Here is a 20,080-nt window from a genome sequence, read left to right as displayed (position 1 = left end):
CAAAGTTAGCCAACACTGATAATACTGATACTCATAATTGTCATGTTCACTGTTCAGATCAGATCATGAGATACATTTTTATCAACGCCCACAGATAAAGCTTTTAACTTATAGGATGTGGTAGCTTAGTGGTTACGGTGTTGGAATATTGATCAGAAGGTCACCAAGCTGCCACTGCTGGGGCCCTAAACAAAACACCCTTAACCCTGTATAAAATCAGATAAAAATGTAGTTCGCTCTGGTTAAGGGCGTCTGCCAGATGCTGTGAATGTAAACTTGGTAAAAAATGCTTTCCAACTCAATTTACCAATTATAAGAATTTTAGAATATGAGTAACTGAGACTGAGATGCAGACTAAAGCAATTAAGTTGGTTGAACTGAAAAAAAAAGTGATCCAATATCTGTACGTGACCTTGAAAAAATTTTTTAGAAGTCACATATTTAAATATTTATAAAGAACAACTTCTAAAATACAAGGTTTATATGAAATAAACCTAGATAAATAAATTTAGAGAAATAAATATTTCTCTAAATACATTTTAAACATTTTGCACAATATCTCAATGACCACAAAAACAATTTCCAAAAGGTCGACAAGATGAAGTTTAATTTAATATCTGTTTAACTTATAACATGTCATAATTAAGATTAATAATATGACTTAGATTACACATTTTTCAATTTTAATCAAATTAGGGTGATGCAAAAGTGAGTTCACAGCAACTACAAAAACTACTACATCTAGTACTTTGTATGGCCTTCATGATTTGTAATGACAGCACCAAGTCTTCTAGGATTTGAAATGAACAAGTTGGTGACATTTGGCAACATCTATCTTTTCCATTCTTCAAGAATGACCTCTTTTAGAGACTGAATGCTGGATAGAGAGTGATGCTCGTCTTGATCTTCAGAATACTTGAACTTGTCTCGTCAGAATTCCCCATAGGTGTTTGATTGGGTTGGGATCAGCAACTATACTTGAGCACTGATTCACTTTTACCCTGTTCTTCTTCAGAAATCCAACAGTAGCCTTAGATGTGTGTTTAGGATCATTGTCATGTTGGAAAAGTGCATGACAACCAAGTATCTCTTTCAGTATAGAGCAGTACATCTGTGAATTCATGATGCCATCAATGAAATGCAGCTCCCCGACACAACAGCACTCATGCAGCCCAACATAAGGACACTGCCACAACCATGTTTCACTGTAGGCACCATGCATTTGTCTTTTAATGCCATACAATTTTAAAGCCATCAGTTCCAAAAAACATTTATCTTGTTTGACATTTGTAGTATAAAATTTAGCTTTGCTCTAGAGACTTTCAGTGGGGTGTACTCATTTTTGCATCACCGTAATTTGAGTAAAACTGAAAATTTTGTTCTCCAAGTTATATAATTAACCTTATTTTCATGTTATAAATTAAATAGATGTTATATTAAACTTAGTCTTTTCAACATTCTGGAAATTGTTTGTGTGTTCATTGAGGTATTGTTTAAAATGTTGCTTTTTAAAGGGGGTGTACTCATATATACAGTTGAGGCCAAAATTATTAGCCCCCTTATGAAATTAGACAAAACTCTTGATTTCTCCATGGAAATGACCATTAACAACAAGTGTTTTATAGTGTGTTTGTTTCCAAAATAACAAAGACAAAATCTCCACTAAGTTTGATTAGGATATTTAATTGAAATAGTGAGTTGAAACAAGAAAGGGCAAAAATGAAACGTCCAAAATTATTAGCCCCCGGTCATTAATAGTCAATAGTGAACCCTTTCTGAGCCACAACTGACAACAACCTCTTAGAGTAGTTCTTTACTAGGTTGGCACAGGTTTCCTGAGGGATTTTAGCCCATTCTTCCATTGCAAATTGCTCCAGCTGGTCCAAATTACGTGGTTTCCGAGCATGGACATTCACTTTGAGCACTCGCCACAGATTCTCAATAGGATTGAGGTCTGGGCTCTGTGCGGGCCACTCCAGGACCTTTGTTTTGGTATCCTTCAGGAACTGTTGGACCAATTTCGATGTATGCTTTGGGTCATTGTCTTGTTGGAAGACCCAGCGATGACCTAAGGCTAGACTACGAGCAGATTTCTGCATATTATCCCTCAAAATGTCAACATAATTTTCTTTTTTCATGATGCCATGCACCCGAACAAGGCTCCCTGTGCCTGAAGCTGCAAAACAGCCCCACAGCATGATGCTCCCACCACCATGTTTAACTGTGGGAACTGTGTTCTTAGGGTTGAAGGCCTCACCCTTTCTTCGCCAAACATAAGCAACATCCATTTGCCCAAACAGTTCCAGTTTAGTCTCACCAGACCAAAGCACAGACTCCCAAACTCATCTTTACCTTTCAAATGTTCACGGGCAAACCTCAGTCTAGCTGTGATGTGCTGCTGTTTGAGTAAAGGGGTTCTTCTGGGACAATGGCCCTGAAGCCCACCACGATGAAGAGCCCTCACAACTGTGTTCCTTGAAACATCAACTCCAGAAGAGGCCAGGTCAGCAACAATCATCTTGGCAGATGTCTGGGGCATCTTGCTGATATCTCTGACTATTTTCCTCTCCAGGGTTCTTGAAATCTTGCGCTTACGACCATGCCCAGGTTTGTTTCTTACAGAATTTGTCTCCTTGTACTTGGCAATGATGCAACGTACGGCGGTTCTAGACACTGTGAAAAGCTTGGAAATGGCAGTATAGCCTTCCCCCTTATCATGAGCCTCCACTATCTTCTTTCTGAGCTCAAGACTGATTTCCTTTGTCTTTGGCATGGTGAGTAAAAGTAGTCTCTCCCAATAATGTGTTCAAGTGCCCTGTTCCTTGGAGTCCTTTAATGCTGATTGAATGCCCAGGTATTGTTAGGAAGCCAATTGACTGCACAGGTGTGGTTTGAAAGCTGATTGATTAATTAGGTGTGTTTTGAAAGCTGATTGATTAATTGGGTATGTTTTGAAAGCAAATATTCACAAGGGGCTAATATTTTTGACCACCCCATTTTCACTATATTTGATTATAAAGCAAGCCTAAAAATGTATTTTATATTCCAAAATGTACCAAAAGCTACTAAATAGCACTGGCGAATGTTTGATTATATCAAGTTTTATCAATGCTGCAAACATTGGAAAGATCTTTAGGAAAATGTTCCAAAATTCCTGGGGGGCTAATAATTTTGGCCTCAACTGTACGTTGAGCACTATATAAAGGATTCAATTTGCTTTTACATGTTTAGCTTTAATCCACTATATCATTTCTCATAACGCTGAGTTTTGAGCCGGCATTTATTTACATGGAACACCTACACACATTTTTACTTTTAACTGAAAAGGAGGAAAACATATGCAAGAAAAAAGCCCATATACTAACAACTCAGCACGACTTTAACCTCCCACAGGAATATTGACTCATACTGTATGTTGCTCTCTTATGCATAAACAACAAATATTAGACGTGATGTAAGACAGACAGCAAGCAGCTTGGTTAAATTCAGAAAAAAATCGTGTGCATACATAGAATTACGGCTTCCTGGAAACTTTTCTTTAGAGTACAGTTCCCTAAGCTGGCATGAAAACCAGTTTCTAGAGATTTCTAAAAGATCTGATTGGAATTTAGATCCAACTATGAGAACAAATATCTAGGAAACAAACTGTAATTCACTCGGCTGGTCCTTCATCATTGCTTTCTGAGTTTAAGCTCCAAGGATTCTCTCTCTCTTTCTCTCTCTCTCTCCCCACCCTCTCCCTCCCTCACTTTCTCTCTCTCTCTCTCTCTCTCTCTCTCTCTCTCTCTCTCTCTCTCTCTCTCTCTCTCTCTGTGAATGTGTGCTTCTCTCTCATTACCCCAGATTGCATGCTGTTTATCACGCTGACATTAATTTATTACTAAACCTTGAGGCAGTGGAGATAATCAAAGATATGGGCTATGTAGGGACTCCTGCTTCTTTCTAGTGCATATTGCACGTGTTAACTGAAGGGAAGTCTCGTTCTCGTTCTCCTAGCCATAGCTTTGACACAAACCAGTACCATGTGAAGTGGACTGCTTGATTTCACTCTAACCTCTATGTTGAACACCTATCAAACACTGCGGTGTAAACACAAAGTGAATTGACCTTCGACAATAAGTCTGAACTCACCTGTCAGAGGACACAGAAATATTTCTACTCCTTTCAGCTTGATTTGATTGAAAACAAGAAAGAGGGAATCACATTTTTTCACAGGGGCATACAATTAAACGCAGTCTGCTATTGTTTGCATCACCTTTTCATTTCTTTTTTTCCCTCTGTCTTTCACAAGGTCTGGGAGTCTTCCTTCATATTTGTTTGCTAGTCTAAAATGTGAATTTGTTCACTGAAGTCACAATGGAATAATACAAAGGGCAAAAATGTGTTGGGTTTTCCCATGAAAGCTGACATTTGAAATGTTTAAAAATGTAGCAAGCCAAAAATAATTGTTGCTTCTACTCAGCACTGTAAAAACTCAGTAAATGAAATCTTATTTTTGTACCTTTAAATATCCAGATTATTTGAAATGAACACAAATCCTCTTTTACTTAGAGTTTATATGCTAGTACACATTTCTATCTGGTAAAGCACTCGTCTGGGCTAGTTGAAGGAAGTGTGAAATCTTAGTATTTAAGGCTTTAAGCCACAGATCAGAAGGTTGTGAAATTCAATCTCAGCACCATCAAGATCCCAAGGCTGGGTCCTTGAGCCTTAACCTTCAACTGCTCAGTTGTATCCTGCCCCAATCGTAAGCTGCTTTAGATAAAAAGGTCTGCCGAATGAGCAAATGTAGTAAACATACAGTGATATACTAACTGCTGGTACTAAAGCGATATTGTTTCCTAATAATATCATATATCTCCTTCACCTTTGTAGTTAATCTTGAAACCAATGGAGCCAACGCTTTCATCAGACTGAAGATGAAGCCACATCTGATAGGTCATGCTGACGATGAGGTCTGGAACGAAGCTCCCCGTCAACCTGAAAAGAACGTGTGTGTGAGAGTCAGATGTTGTATGCGAGCATTTAATAACAATTAATCTCCAAATTTCACTTGTATTACACAGTACTCGATTTAAGACTTTATGAAAACACCAAAAGCGGTATAAATATGGCACCATTATATTAGGTATAATATATTAATGTCAGAATATAGGGCAGAAACACAACAACAAAGGACAAATTGTTTTAAGAATCATCATTATACTGGTACATGCTACAAAATGAGTGAGTTAATACTAATTAACTAGTGAATTTGTATATAATAGTGTTAGATTTATTCAGGTTAGAAGACGTACAGTAATTACAAATGATCACATCATGTATCTGAGGTTTCAAGCATAACTTTCTGTTTGTATAATACAATTTTATGAAGTGATCAGAAACTAATCATGATCTTAAAAAATTGCTCTTAACAAAATTGTGAGGAAACGTCAATCTAACCATGCAGTAAACATTGACTCAATGAACTGATATTACATTATCACAATTACCTACCTAATGTAGCAACCCTCTTCAAATCGAATGAAACAGACTATGTGAGTGTGTAAATTGTTATAGTTATAACATGGTTATAATATAAAACCATAATGCAAATTGCAGGGAATTGGTAAGACTGAGCCACTCACACTTGCAGGATTGTTCGGGGGTCTCCCACTTCTCCACCATCTCCAATAGTTAGTGTGTCATAACCAAGCTCTAGGTCAAACTCCTCAAAATTAATCTGAATCACCTGTCAGGAGAAAAGAAATAAAGCTTAGCGATGAGTGAACTGTGCAAAAACAAATAGTGTAATAAGACTTAAAGCCACAATAGTTCTTTTACCAACAAAGTGTTGGTAAATAATAATATAGTATAGTAAAGTATAATATACTTTAGAGACTCTAAACTAGCCAAATAACCCATAAACTGTCATGTGACTGTCCTTAACCAGCTTATCAACTAAAACACATTATTTAAATGGTTCAGTGTATGGTATTTAATGTTTAGGAGATCATCAATTCTGCAGAGATAACTATAGTATGAATATGTTATTGTGCTATTTAACCGATAATGCCAGACAATGTCTTCTAATAAATAATATCCTTGTCTTTGAATGGAATAACGTCTTTGAATGGAGGGTTTTTACTTTCACGTGAGTGCTTAGAAGATATGAAGCTGAAAGTACAAAGAAAGACCATACAGCACATACAGACTGCATAAAATGATTGAAAAATGAAAAAAATAAATTGTTTTCATAAAATGAAAACAAAAATATCAAGCACCAAACATAACCAGATAAAGATAAATATACAGATAGTGACGTTACATTACAGGTCTACTATAGACAACAAACATTTGTCTTTATTTAAATAGTTGTCAATATTTATCTATCTATCAACCCTGAATTACAGTTCACAATGACACGGATACACTGATACATTTCATTACCTATTATTTAAAGAAGGTTGATAGGCTGGTTGATGACAGTGTATAGAAAGTTTATAGATTGTTTCTAGAATAAATATTTTGGTCCTGAAATATGACACATGATTTGATTCAAAGGAAAACATTTAATCCCAAAATGACGTTGTAGACATTGGAAACCCAAGTTGGTTCTATTGAAGTTTCAGCTGTGTAAGATTTTTCATTTTTCTGGGTATAGGGTTGGTTATGTAAGTCATACAAAATTTCACCAACAGACAATACACACATGCACTATTATTTCAACAGCCCAGTCACTGCCCTTTTAAAAAGACATTATTAAGTATGTTGCTGTCCTGGTTACATAAAACTAATTTTATAATCGAATAAACTTTAAAATCACATCTAAACTGTTGACTAAATGTCTATCAAAGGTACAGGTGTTGGACAACAAAACTGAAAACCTAGGGCTTTAAACCACAATCATTTATTAGTATGGTCTTGGGACTAATTTTGAGGCCAATACAGCATTGGTTCGTCCTTAAAGTCCTGCACAACGGCTAGACGGTTTTGAGCCATTCCTCTTGCAGAACAGTGGTCAGCTCACTACATGATGCTGGCTTAGGAAAATGTTTCCTGACTCACTCCATCAAAACACCCCAAAGATCTGGTGACAGTGCAGAATACGGAAGATGTTAATTTTATGTTCATTAAATCAAAACTGTCATCTTGCTGTGTGTATTGATACATTATCATCCTCATACATGGCAACTCCTTCAGAGTACAATGTTTGAACCATTGGGGGCACATGGTCCTCCAGAATAATTCAGTAGTCCTTGGCAGTGACATATCCATATATAGCAGAAAAAGTAGGCAAAGGGAATGCCATGATATTGCAATCTAAACCATCTTTATCCACCCATTGGGGCTTCTCAACACTATACCTCTGCCAGATGTAGGTAAGACAGTGAAGTTGGACTCATCAGAGAACAATACATGTTTCGCATCGTCCACAGCCCAAGATTTCTGTTGCCGGCACCATTGAAACCAATCTTTGGAACTGGCAGGAGTGACCAAAGTTATGACTAGAGCTGCCCGACCGAGAATATTGACCCTGTAGCTCCTGACAAACAGTTCTGGTAGAACAAAAATAGAGTCAAGGTGCACATTTAATTCTGTAGTAAGTTGGGGAGCTGTGGTTCTATATTTTTTGGATACATTCTGAAATCTCTGGGAAATCTTCTGCAAGAGTTTTCCTGGTCACAGATACATGCTAACTTAACCTTCACACTCTTGCTCTTACTTATGGAATGTGAAATCAGTGAAGATTGGCCATCAGGCCAAACATATATAAGCCTGAAACCTCCAACACTACTGTCCAGTGTTTCAGTTTCATTGCCTAACCCCTGCATGTATCTGTTTTTAATGACCTTGGAACTACACACAAAGTTTAAAATGTAATCTTTTAGTCTTGGCTAACTTTCAAATCATTTCTTCCCTGACAGGCAACATCACTGTACAGTAGTTTAAGAGGCACTGCAAAGTGCATCCACTACCAATTCAGTAAGGTAATACAGTTATTCTTGTTGAGTGCATATCATCAAAAAGATGCACAGATATAACATTCAGACATTCTCTTGCCACTACATTCATATATAATGCCATTTCATTAACATCTCAATATTGCAAGAAAGTAAGAGAAGTAATAGAATGACTATAATAAACCTGCATATCATTTATAAAAGTAATCGAGTCGCTAGAATATGTGCTGCACCAGCTCTGATCTGGAGCCCATTCCAAAAAAAAGTTCTCTCTTTATACTAAATGGCTCTGCGAAGATATTTTACTGTTTATATCCAGTGTACTGCCCCAGGACAGTGTAAGAATATTCCACATGCTTTTCTGTTTGCCTCTCATCGAGAACCCCTTTATATGCTAAAAACAAGACCAGACATAAGCACCAGCACTAAGTGCCATAATACATTATGCAACAATTATGTCTACAAGTAATTACTTATAAAAGACTTATACAACCTCATGTACAGTATATTGAGGACTTTTGCTAATGTTTTTTTATTTGATGAATCACTGTTAGAATGGCAGCCTAACTGAGGACATGACCTACTTCATCAGGTAAATGACTCAGCTGAAAGACAGTTAAATGTATATAAATTTAGCACAAGCCTTTTCTTTTTTTTTCTTTTCTTCTTTTTACGACTCTTAACAGTACTTATCTCTGATTAGCATACATGAACACGATTTTCCAGTTAAGCTTCATACAGCTTGAGCATTCAGCAAGGCACTCAAAGTAAAAGTAGGCTTCTTGTTGTCATCATTGAACTCAACAAGGTGCCTTATCCGTGCAGAAACATGAAACATGCATATACTGCCCCAGGGCATCCAAATTCTCATTTTCTTCACTTTAAGCTTGCCAAATGGGATCAATAATATCACTCCATTACCTGGACCACCTGCTGAACACAATCCTAATAGACAGCAAAAGCAGGCTCAGGACTCAAGACTGTATATAGAATGTACTCGGACAACAGTAGAGGAAAAAGAAAGAAAACAAAAACAGAAATTGAAGAAACTTCTGCTGATTTAGCTCATGCTCGTGCGGAACACGACTAAGACAAAAACTATTTTAGACTCCAAAAAGTTCTTCAGTTTTAAACCAAAAAGTACAACCTTACAGAGTGTATAAAAGAAGGCTTAGGAAGCTAAACTCTTAAAAGGAATAGCTCTTTATATAGGATCCTTTTAAAGGGTTCATGGAAACTCTGTGGGTTTTTTGAATCCATGTTAGATGGCTCAATTTAGAAATGTTTATGGTTTATTATTATTATTATTATTATTATTATTATTATCGCTGTTGTTATAAACAAACTTAGATAAGAAACAAAAGCAATAACGTTACGAACAGTGTTGTGCTAGTTACTAAGAAATAGTAACTAGTTACAGTTTCTAGTTACTTCATTCAAAAAGTAAACCAATTACTTTGTTGATTACTTACACCAAAAAGTAATGCATTACTGTTAAAAGTAACTTTTTAGTGACTTTTTTAAAGAAATAATGAGCATATTTCCACTTTGAGAAACTCGTCTTGCTCTCGCCTTGACTCGCCATTACTGCCACACATACTTGAATAAACGGAAACACGCCCAGTGCGGCGTCTTCGTGTTTACAGGTTGGCATCCACCAATCCTACAATGCGTCGCTGCTGTAAACAGGTTAGTCTGTAGGCTACACTTCAACCTAAATGAATTAATTTTAACGGACAAACGAACCATATGGTAACGGTAACGGAGTTACTTTATTTAAAAAGTAACGCGTTACAGTATTAGTTACTGTCAAAAGTAACTGCGTTACAGTAACGCGTTACCAGTAATGCATTACTGCCCAACACTGGCTACGAAACAATTATATACAGTATTGACAGCAAAACTCCTTCCTCTAATTTAAATCTGTCATTTCCGTTCTATTTTTTTTTTTTTACAAACATAAGAAACTATTTGACATTTTTTAAAATGCGTAATTCATAAACATGTCACTACAAAATATCTCACAGCATTATTAGCATCATAGATAAAAGTGTAACGGCACAGATTTCACCTTATGTACTGTTTGAATCATTGAACCATTTTAATACAACAGGTTCATTGTTCTTCAAGGGTTCGGGATTGAAACATTTTTTAAGGAAAGGTTCTATTGGCCAAGTACAAAACCCCAGGGCTCAATATAGAACCCCAAGGAACTTCTTTTATCAGGAGTATAGAACATTTCCCCAGTATGTGCACCCTTGAAGTACAATCCTTTTGGACTGTACAAATCTGGTGATGCTGGGATCAGCATAAGTAAGGCAATGTTAATTAACCAGAAAAATACTGCTTCTATCTCAGTGAAACAACTGCTGCATGAGTCTTAAAACCTAAATCGTTGCAAAACTACTACATATGAGGCTCCATGCCCACAAACAGCAGGCACACACTGTACTTTGAAGCTGGTTTATGCTCTTGGCATTGAGTGCTGAGTGAGGAAAAAATTAGAAACGTGTTTGTGCACACAGTCCAGTGACAAACAGTCAAGCCACAACAGCCAGGAGCATGCCATTTTGACTGCATGTGCCAGTACAGATCCATCAAGCATAAGTAGGGTTCACCTACCCTCAAACTGTGCGGCTGTGGGGACACTGAAATTCACACGACAATCAAAATAAAGACAAAGAGGAAGTTAGAAAAGAATTGGTTTGGTGTGATCTATATGGACCTTTCAAATTAATAATAATATTAATAACAATAACAACAACAATAACAATAATAATAATAATAGTTGGTTATTCACTCCAGCCACATTGCAGCACAGCACCACATAAATGCATATGAAAAGAGTTAAGTATACACTTGTTTTAATGCAATTTACACTGTTATGCTCAATAGATTCTAAGAAATGAAAGTTTAATAAAGAATCCAGTTTGTGATGTCACTTTATTGTTAGTTATAAGCCAGTGCTGTTGGATTCTCAGGCCTAACTGATCAGTAGGTTCTGAGTCATGTTCTACAGCAGCACAGCTCATGTGAGAATAGTGCCAGCTATTCATAAATGTGGTTATTATACCTTATTTATATTTCTATAGTAACAATACATTCACTGGGAATTCTACAATAGACATTGATAAACAGATGTGGTGTGGTGTTGCATAACAGAGGTTTGTAGAATGTCTGATGAAGGAACAAGCTACTGTGCCGTCAAATGATAATAGGAATGAACTTGTTGTGTCTATAAATGGATAAAAAGTATACACCAGTCATTAATAATGAAAACAACTGCTGTGTAAATGGAGAAATAAAATACTTTGCTGTAACGGCAATGCAATCTCCTGTAAGGTGCTAACTCATTACCATTATAGTTCGATTTTTTCACAACACTGCAGTGTATGAATTAAATCAAATAATCTACACTATAGATTTCTCCTATAGGCTAACTTTTCTACACAACTAGAAATCAGCATTAACTCTATTCAAGAAAACACTAAAAGAACCTTGGTCTTTAACACAAATGATGGCAGAGGTATTAAAATAAAGAGTCTCAGACAAAAAGGCTAAAAACAATAAAAGAAAGATGGCAAATATATGTAAATCTAGTTAATCTGATGCACTAGCAAAACTTTTAAAATCCATAATCAATGATTCTGTATTAAAAGAACGTGGCCGTGTGTTATTCAGCCCTCCAGGAAGTCATTAAAGCAATAATGTAAGATAAACAATCAGTGAATCCATTTTACCCCCTAGTGTGTACAATTTCATTTGCAAATCAAATTACACAACAGGAGGTCATTTAAAGCCTATATGTTGTCAGGAACAAAATATTTACTCTGCCACAGCTGCAATACAGACGGTCCTATTACTTTAATTGACTTTAATTAAAAGTTATGATTTGTAGCCCAACAGTGTCCACTGGTTAATAATACGAGGTTAACATATCTCAAGCTTTTTCTTATTCGGTGCCAGGGTGGTCACTTTTGGAGGATGATTTATAAGATTAATGTATGAAGGGTTATGCCTTTGCTAAGGGACTGGTCAAGGTCCCCCAGTGAAAATAATAATACTAATAATAATAATAATAATAATAATAATGTTTATGAATTATTAAAAGTTATTATAAAATTGATTTAAAAAATATGGTTATAGATTTATAGATTAACTGTAAATGCTCTCTGAAACATACAATCTCAGCTGGTGCAAATCTATTTTGTTCCTCGCACATTTGATGTGTTAATAGAATTTTTAAAATATATAGCCAGGCAGAGGATGTAAAACTGATAGTCAGTAAGCACAAACTTTATCTAATATCTTTCTCACTGGCTTTTATGCCATTCAGCTGTTCCAGAGTGACTTACTTTTAACTCATTGATACAAGTGAGCAGGTGAGGGTTAGGGGCTGTGGCACTGCTGGGATTTGAACTCAACTCACAGACTTCCAATCAGTAATCTAATGTTTTAGCTACCACTGCCCTTTTTTTGATTACTCCTTCAGTGCTGCCAGTCTCTCTCTCCTTACCTGTGTATTTAGTCATTTTCTTCTCTAAAATAACGTCTCTGAGTTTGTTAGCCAGTAGCACATGGAGGCATTCTCTCATGCCTATCCATCATTATGTGTGCAGAGCGTTCAGTAGGCAGGAAATGTAAACATACCAGGAGAAGAAGACAGATGAGATACAGAGCAGAGCAACGTAGAAAATCCGATTCTGCCAATGAAAGAGTGAATGAAGATGGACCAGAAAAAGAAATACTTAAAACAAATTGTACTTATGCAGAGGGTAGAGCAATATAAATGATAGAGTGATAGATCTACTTTCTGAGTACATCCAATCTGTCAGCTGTTCTGGTTGGTTTGAGAAAATTTTTACAGTACAATTAGAAACATTGCACAAAAGTGCTGCTATAATCCATGTTTTGCCTTTCACTATGATTTTTTGACTGTATATTATCTATCCATCCATCCATCCATCCATCCATCCATCCATCCATCCATCCATCTATCTATCTATCTATCTATCTATCTATCTATCTATCTATCTATCTATCTATCTATCCATCCATCCATCCATCCATCCATCCATCCATCCATCCATCCATCCATCCATCCATCCATCCATTACATATAATTACTATGTACTTCAATTGAAGCCTCAGGTAGTGAGGACATTTTCTTCTGCCTATTAGCATGTTTCCTTTAAATTCTATTCCTTTATATCCATTTGCCATTCTAACGACAGTTACATTTTGTGCAATCTGTTATCATCCTCTTCTTGTTGCCTTTTAAACGAGTGTCAAAGCTAGAGTGTCATGCCCGAATTTAGCTGTCCGGCTGTCTCTGGCCGCTATGGCACTCAATTAGCCGCTTGTGAGCATGTTGAATTATGCATTCTATGACCGCTGATCTCAACTCACAAGTCCTGAGTGGTTTTACAATGTGGTGTGCCATTTTTGTCTGTGATAGCAAAATGAAGTTGAAAAACAAACAATTTAGAGCTGGCAAAAAACTTGTCAAGAGTGCAGAAGCTCAAACTGATATAGAGACAGACATAGCCCTTGAGATGAATCCTGGTCTCCGTAATGAACACTCTTCTTCTTATATTCTAATTTGTTTTTGCAGTTTGTTCCTGTGTCTTTCCCTGAAGTCTTATGATGCAAGCCTTGTTCTTAAGGTGTAGGATATTCAGTTTTTTTTTTTTAAAACTAATTCTTCTGTTTGTAGATGTGGTTTTCTCCCTCCTTCTTTTGCTCCCAGATTATATGTTTTTCCTTCAGTCTATCCATTATCTGTCTTCAGACACACTGATATCCTGTCCCTCAATGTGCCACAGTAAAAAAAAATGAACAAACAATTAAATAATTGTTAGCTATTTATTCTTTATGTCTAACATTTAAATCACATAAAGTGCATATCAAGAGAGGCATCCAAGCATGGGAGATCTCACAGCAGGTGCCATTTGTCTTTTATTCATCTTTTGTGCTAAATATTCAGTTATGTAATGTTTATATAGTAGGATTACTCACAGCTTCAACCTGTACTTTTCAGAAAACTAATTAATATCCAAACAAACACTGACTAGAAAGAGTGCAGCAAACAGCTTTAAATTGCATTCAGTCTTTAAATCTAATTAACGTTGTTACACCGACTGTAAAACAATAAATGGACAACTCAACTGCTCGACATTCGATGTTAGATGCTAGATGTTCATATTACGTAAAGTAGTACAGCTGCAGAAATCTCATTTGCATCTCATCTTTTCCTATTCACATCACCCACCATCCAAAATCAAGATTATTTTACAGAATGATATGAATGATATTTTACAGTATGTTTTAAACCCCTGTTAATTATATGCCACCTTTATCTTGAAAGTGCTATACAACCTGACACATGAAGGCTGACCTTTCCTTCTGTAAATGCAATTACGAATCGGTGACAATTATGAGCCAGTAAATGTCTCGGGCTATAACACTCAGCAAAAGAGCACTATGCAGCTCACATTGTGTGTACAACTGCACTTCCAAGCCTTCTGTCAAAGTAGTACAGCTGATAAAACTCTCAAAGGCCTAATTACACGTGGCACTAACACAAAAATAAAGGAATGCCTCTCACACCTTATTGTGCTAAAAATCAACAATGCAAGTGTGAAAAATGAGCCTCTATAGAAATCCCTCTTAGGGATATAACACTTGGGGTAATTACTGATGGCTCTCAACTTTACCACTGGAATTCCTCACAGTTCTACAATTCTGTAAAACTTTGTGTTAAAATAGCTTTAATATTTTTAAACGTATTTAGTATTTTATCTTATAAAATGTCACTAAACCAAATATAGGATAATTAAAGTTATTTCCAAATTTAACTTATTTCCAGCTTTAAATTTCTTATTTTTTTAACTGGAAGTTTTAACAAATTAAATTGCTTTAAATTAGCAATACAAAATTTGGGAATACAAAACAATATCTTAAAATTAGTACAAATATCTAGCTAAAAACTAGATAAATGTGACTATTTTGCTTAAATTGCTGATATGGCATTGTTTGTAGTGTACAGAATATAGTATGCTTTTATAGGTTGTAAAAATATTAGTTTGTTTGTTTGTTAAAGAATGAATAAATGACTGACTCAATGAATGAATCAATCAATCATGTCCATTCCTGATATTTTTATATTTTGTATTTTTTTTGTAAGATTCAAGCTTAATAAAATTGCATTTTTATGTAGTGGAGTGTGTTGTAAAGTGTGTTTTAGAAAAATACTAGCAAAATCATGCATTTAAATAAAATCTGTTCAAAACAGCATTTTGAAGTACTCTTGAATTAATTTCATTTTAGCATGGGTAAGTTACACTAATTTGGGCAATACTACTGCTTTTTACAAAATAGAGTTAGTACTAAAATAGTTCCATTTTCTCTCAGTTTAATTTTAACTATCATTAGTTTGGCTGCAAGTGAACTGAAGTGTGCTGTAGCATAATTAGGTTTAGTGTACTTTAGTGAACTTCAGAGCAGTCTTAGATTAAATTACCCAGTAAATTGTTCGAGACAGGCAAAGTCTGGAAAAATTTGGCACAAGGAGCAGAAAAACATGGATAAAGAAAGTGTGTGTCCTCAAATGAATAATAATCCACTAAATTTGCAGGGTGATGATATTGCATATTCATAAAAGAGCCTATTCATGTATTATGTGTTGTTTAAGGATCACAAGCTAAATGACCCAGAATTGAGCCCTTGAATGTACATTATATGAGCATTAATACAGAGTTCACATCCCTTTTGTTGCTATTAACATCACAACTTTTTTTGGGAAGATTTTCCACTAGATGTTGTAGTGTGGCTGTGTGGATTTGTGTCATTTAGCCACAAGAGCATTAGTGAGGTCAGATGTATTCACTGATGTATTGTGAGGAGGTCTGGGATGTAGTCAGTGTTCCAGTTCATCCCAAAGGTGTTCAGTGGGATTGTCTATGTTTTGGACCTCAAAGGTCCAGGGGAAGGGAAAAAAAATAGCATCCAAATACATTGTAGTAACTGTGTATTGGGAAACAATATGGTGGGCATCCACTTACATTTGCAATATAATTTTGAATATGACGTGAGCTTTTTAAATTATGCTCTGTTGTGATAACTGATATGTGACCTTCCATTTTAAATCAGTGACACCTTACTCAGGAAAGCATAAAAAAATAAATTAAGCAATAATATGTAAATAATTCTGTGCTGAAAGAATCCATGAGCCATCCCTCAGTTAAAAGAGGTCTGCGGCAGCTCAGTCGAGCAGAAATGAGCCCAATTTTCAGGATCTCATTCCACCAAAGTAGGAGCTGCGCCTGATTCCACTTGTTTAATCTATTGGTTTCTGTGTACAAATGACAGATGGGTCATATCACATTTACTCCTGCTTACTGAAAAGAAAACCTGAAGTTACATCATCCCTTTAACTATGAGATTGCGGCCCGTTTTATCGAAAGCAAAGTTAGCAGATTTTCCGCAATTTTGTCTTAGTAATCAATGAACTATAATTAATGGCAAACCAAATTCAATTAAATAAGATTTGTATTTATTTAGCATTATGAACAACAGACATTGTCTTAAAGATCAAATTCACATATAGGTTTAGTTTTAACATCTAATCAGCAAACTAGATTATCCAAAAGTATACTGAACTTGCATGGCAAAGAAATCTTGAAAGGAGCCAAACTCCTTCCAGAAAATCTATAAGACTGCAGTATCTAGGTGATATTATCCACTGAAAAGAAAATGGACAAGACAAAGACACATGGTCATAAATATTTTTCTGGGAAGTTTAAATCTCCTCAGTTATCCATTTACCAATCCACAGAATAAGTAAGTGAATTTAATTAGCTATTTAAATGTTCTACTTAACAAACGTAGTTCTACAAATTAATATCTTTTGAAGCTTTTATTCATTTTTAGATTGTTAATTATTTTTTTTTTCAAATTAGCATATAATTCCCAGGTACTATCTTAATTATTTCTGTACATATATATATAGAAAAAAGAAGTTTCCTGGTCCCTGGCAACATTTTTAAAATCCAAGGCTGCAGGAGAACAGTAACACATTTTTCTACTTTTTGGCAGTCAACCAGACTTTTCACAGTATCCAAATAAATAGTTGAATGAAGTGGTAGAAGGAAGTGAAGAACATCTCTTTGGCCCACAAGGCTGTTACACTATCTTCCATCCATCATACAATGGCAAAGAGTCTAGACAATTTTACAGCAGCCCCCTGAATACTGAACTAGTTCTGCACATGCATCAATTGTAAAGCAACCAATGGCAACTCCAAACTTTCTGCACCAAAGTTTCTGGCCCTGACTACAGTCTGGATAAACGAATGGTGAATGGGCAGAAGACAGAGGTGTGAAGTTTAATTGGGGATTTGAAATGGCATGTAGCAGCATACAGTCAGAGACTCGCTTGTCCTCCAGAAAGCATTCGATGCAGCTGGGTATAAAACTTATTTATGGACATTGGTGCAGACAGGTGCAAAGAAGGTCAATGGAAGCCATTTACTAAAGAGGAGAGAATGTTTGCTTTCTCAGATTTATTACCTAGGAGTATCGCATCACAACCATTCGAGAGTAGGCCAGACTCTAAGGCTTTAGCTTGAAGCTTACCTGAGTGCACTTGTTTGTTATACTGTACATGGGAGGTCGGTTATTTGGAGATGGATGGCAACATTAATGACTCATGTCAACTCAAATCAATTACAAGGTGCAGCACTGGGAAGACAGAGATGGCTGCCCTGCTGTCACAGGTGTTATTACAAATGTGGGCAGGGGGGATATCAATCCACAGGTCCTGGGCCATTTCACAGTCTATTTATCAGTATGCACTCTTTTTTGAATGCCACCGCTGGCAGTCCTGTCACTCTGTAGCACAATAGTCATTTTCATGGATAATAGAATGTGATTTTTGATAACGGAGTGACAACAGGCAGGGGATACTCAAAATGTATTTACATATAATTATGTCATAAGAAACCATTTCTCAAGCACACACAAACCTAACAGCCTTCCTACTCAGACTTGGCATAGACATACAGAGATTTGCAGAGAAATTAAACTGAAGTGCGACTATAAAAGTCACAGTGGCACAAATCAAACAGGTTCTGTGTACCCATACATGCACAGTAACTAACAAATTCCTAAATCCAGTTCATGGACATGTAATGATAAGTGAGGATGGGTAGAGGGCTTAAGACCATACAGGGAGGCAAAAAAGGACAGAGGAGGAGACAAGAGCTATTAATCAGAAGGCAAGGAGAATCAAGATGATCAGAAGAACAGCAGTAGTATTATTTCTTATTTGCATTATTAATGGAAGGACATACATATATATACTTACCTTTTACTTTATTAAGAACACTGGTAAACTTGCTTATTAGTGCGATTATCAAAAGAACAATACAAAAAAATCATCTACAAAAAGGTCAAGAGCTTCAGGTAACGTCCAGAACTTACAATAGCATAGGGAAAATGTGACTTGGCGTGCTTGTTGGTGTCATACCGGCCGGTTTGAATACTTGAGCAACTGCTAATCTCCTGAGATTTTCACGCACAATGGGCTCTTTAGTTTATAGAGAATGGTGTGAGAAAAAAAAAAGCATTTCTGCTGCAACATATAGATGCCAGGGTCAGAAAGTGTTGTTAACAGCATGAATCCATGTATCCAATCTGTCTTGTGTCAACAGTTCAGGCTGGTGGTGGTTCTGGTGTAATGGTGTGAGGAATCATGTTTTAGCACACATTTGGTCCCTTAATTGAGCACTGTTTGAATTCCGTAGTCCATCTGAGTAGCGCTGCTGTCTACGAGCTTTTTTTATTGTGACAATTTACCCATTTTATAATGATGACTTCCAAAATGATAACGCACTTAATTCGTTAGTCGTCTCAGAAAATCCAATAGAGCATCTTCGGGATGTGCCAGAATGGGAGAACCAAAGCATAATCAAACCTGAAAAATCTGCAGGAATTGCATGATGCAACAATATTGACCAGAATCTCAGAATTTTCCCAACATCTTGTGGAATCCATGTTAAGAAGCTCTAAAGCTGTTCTGAGATAACGTGGACAATACCTGGTATTACTACAATGTGTCTATTCTAATAATAATTAATAATTATAACCTCTGATAAAGACATTTTTAATTCCTGCGACTTCAGTGGCTTGGCTAATGTACTGTATCTGTAACACCCAAATAGTTTATTTAGCTCATTCTTGATAAGCACATCTTGTTAAGCACACAATGTACTGTATAGTGTACAAGATTTTTTTTCCTTTAATTCAGGTTAAAGATATTGTATATGAGCATAAAAGTATTTCTCCACAGTTAGTTTCATATAACATGAAGGCTTCGTTTGTGTAGCAGCTGTGAGTAATGAATAGTGTTTTTGTTTGGAAAAGGAATATATATTTATCTCTCATATATATTTATGTGAACTCTCTTTCTTACTCTCCTTCGCCCTGAGTGTTTAGTTGTGCATGTGTGTATATATGTAGTTCCACATCGAGGAAAGCCAAAGTTGAGCTGGAAATCTACAGTGTGATTCATTTAAGAACAGGTTATTGTTTATCTATAGTGCAAAGGACACGTGAACAAATAAAAAAGCTCACATACACTTTCAGCCTGGATCTGTTGTATTCAGAGCAGTGTGCTGCTTCTGAGAGTGTTACAGCCACGATCTACTTTTGAATATTTAGTCAGCTATTAAAATGCAGTCACTGTAAAGAAACAGTCCATGATTCGTATTATCTTTACAGCACCAGCCACCTTTTGTATCCGGTTACATGCATCAATAAAGTAATTTTTTTCCAAAAGTATTTTATCACAATACAGTACATGTATGCACACACACGTGTTTAACATATATATCTGTCCTGCTCCTGAAGTCCATTAGTCTACTGAAATAGGAAGTGAAATGCCCCTTCGATCCCCACAAAAAGCAGGTTCACAGTCAAGAACCATAGAATATCATTCTACACCTAGTCAAAGAATGTGACCTCAGTCATCAACAGATATGCTGTATCCTGAAATTCTACCTGGATATCATCGTGGTTATACAATCTATGTATTTAACAGTTTGCGAGTCAAGAAATCAGATAGCTGCATATATTATG

The 20,080-nt window shown here is 36.1% G+C and overlaps 1 protein-coding gene across 3 annotated transcripts in view; it reads right to left on the bottom strand.

Annotated features, from left to right (window-relative positions):
• csmd3b (CUB and Sushi multiple domains 3b) overlaps positions 1-20,080 on the bottom strand; it is a 406,848-nt gene that overhangs the window by 150,838 nt on the left and 235,930 nt on the right. For all 3 annotated transcript variants that reach the window (XM_060897477.1, XM_060897478.1, XM_060897479.1), the window contains 2 exons: positions 5,628-5,731; positions 4,868-4,980 (listed from right to left, as the gene is read on the bottom strand). In XM_060897477.1, the coding sequence (XP_060753460.1) occupies positions 4,868-4,980; positions 5,628-5,731 (217 nt within the window). The remainder of the gene's footprint in view (positions 1-4,867; positions 4,981-5,627; positions 5,732-20,080) is intronic.

The sequence above is a fragment of the Tachysurus vachellii genome, chromosome 21, assembly GCF_030014155.1.
Source record: "Tachysurus vachellii isolate PV-2020 chromosome 21, HZAU_Pvac_v1, whole genome shotgun sequence".
Lineage (NCBI taxonomy): Eukaryota > Metazoa > Chordata > Actinopteri > Siluriformes > Bagridae > Tachysurus > Tachysurus vachellii.
The sequence above is the reverse complement of the archived record's forward strand: the minus strand, read 5'-3'. Positions and strand labels throughout refer to the sequence as shown.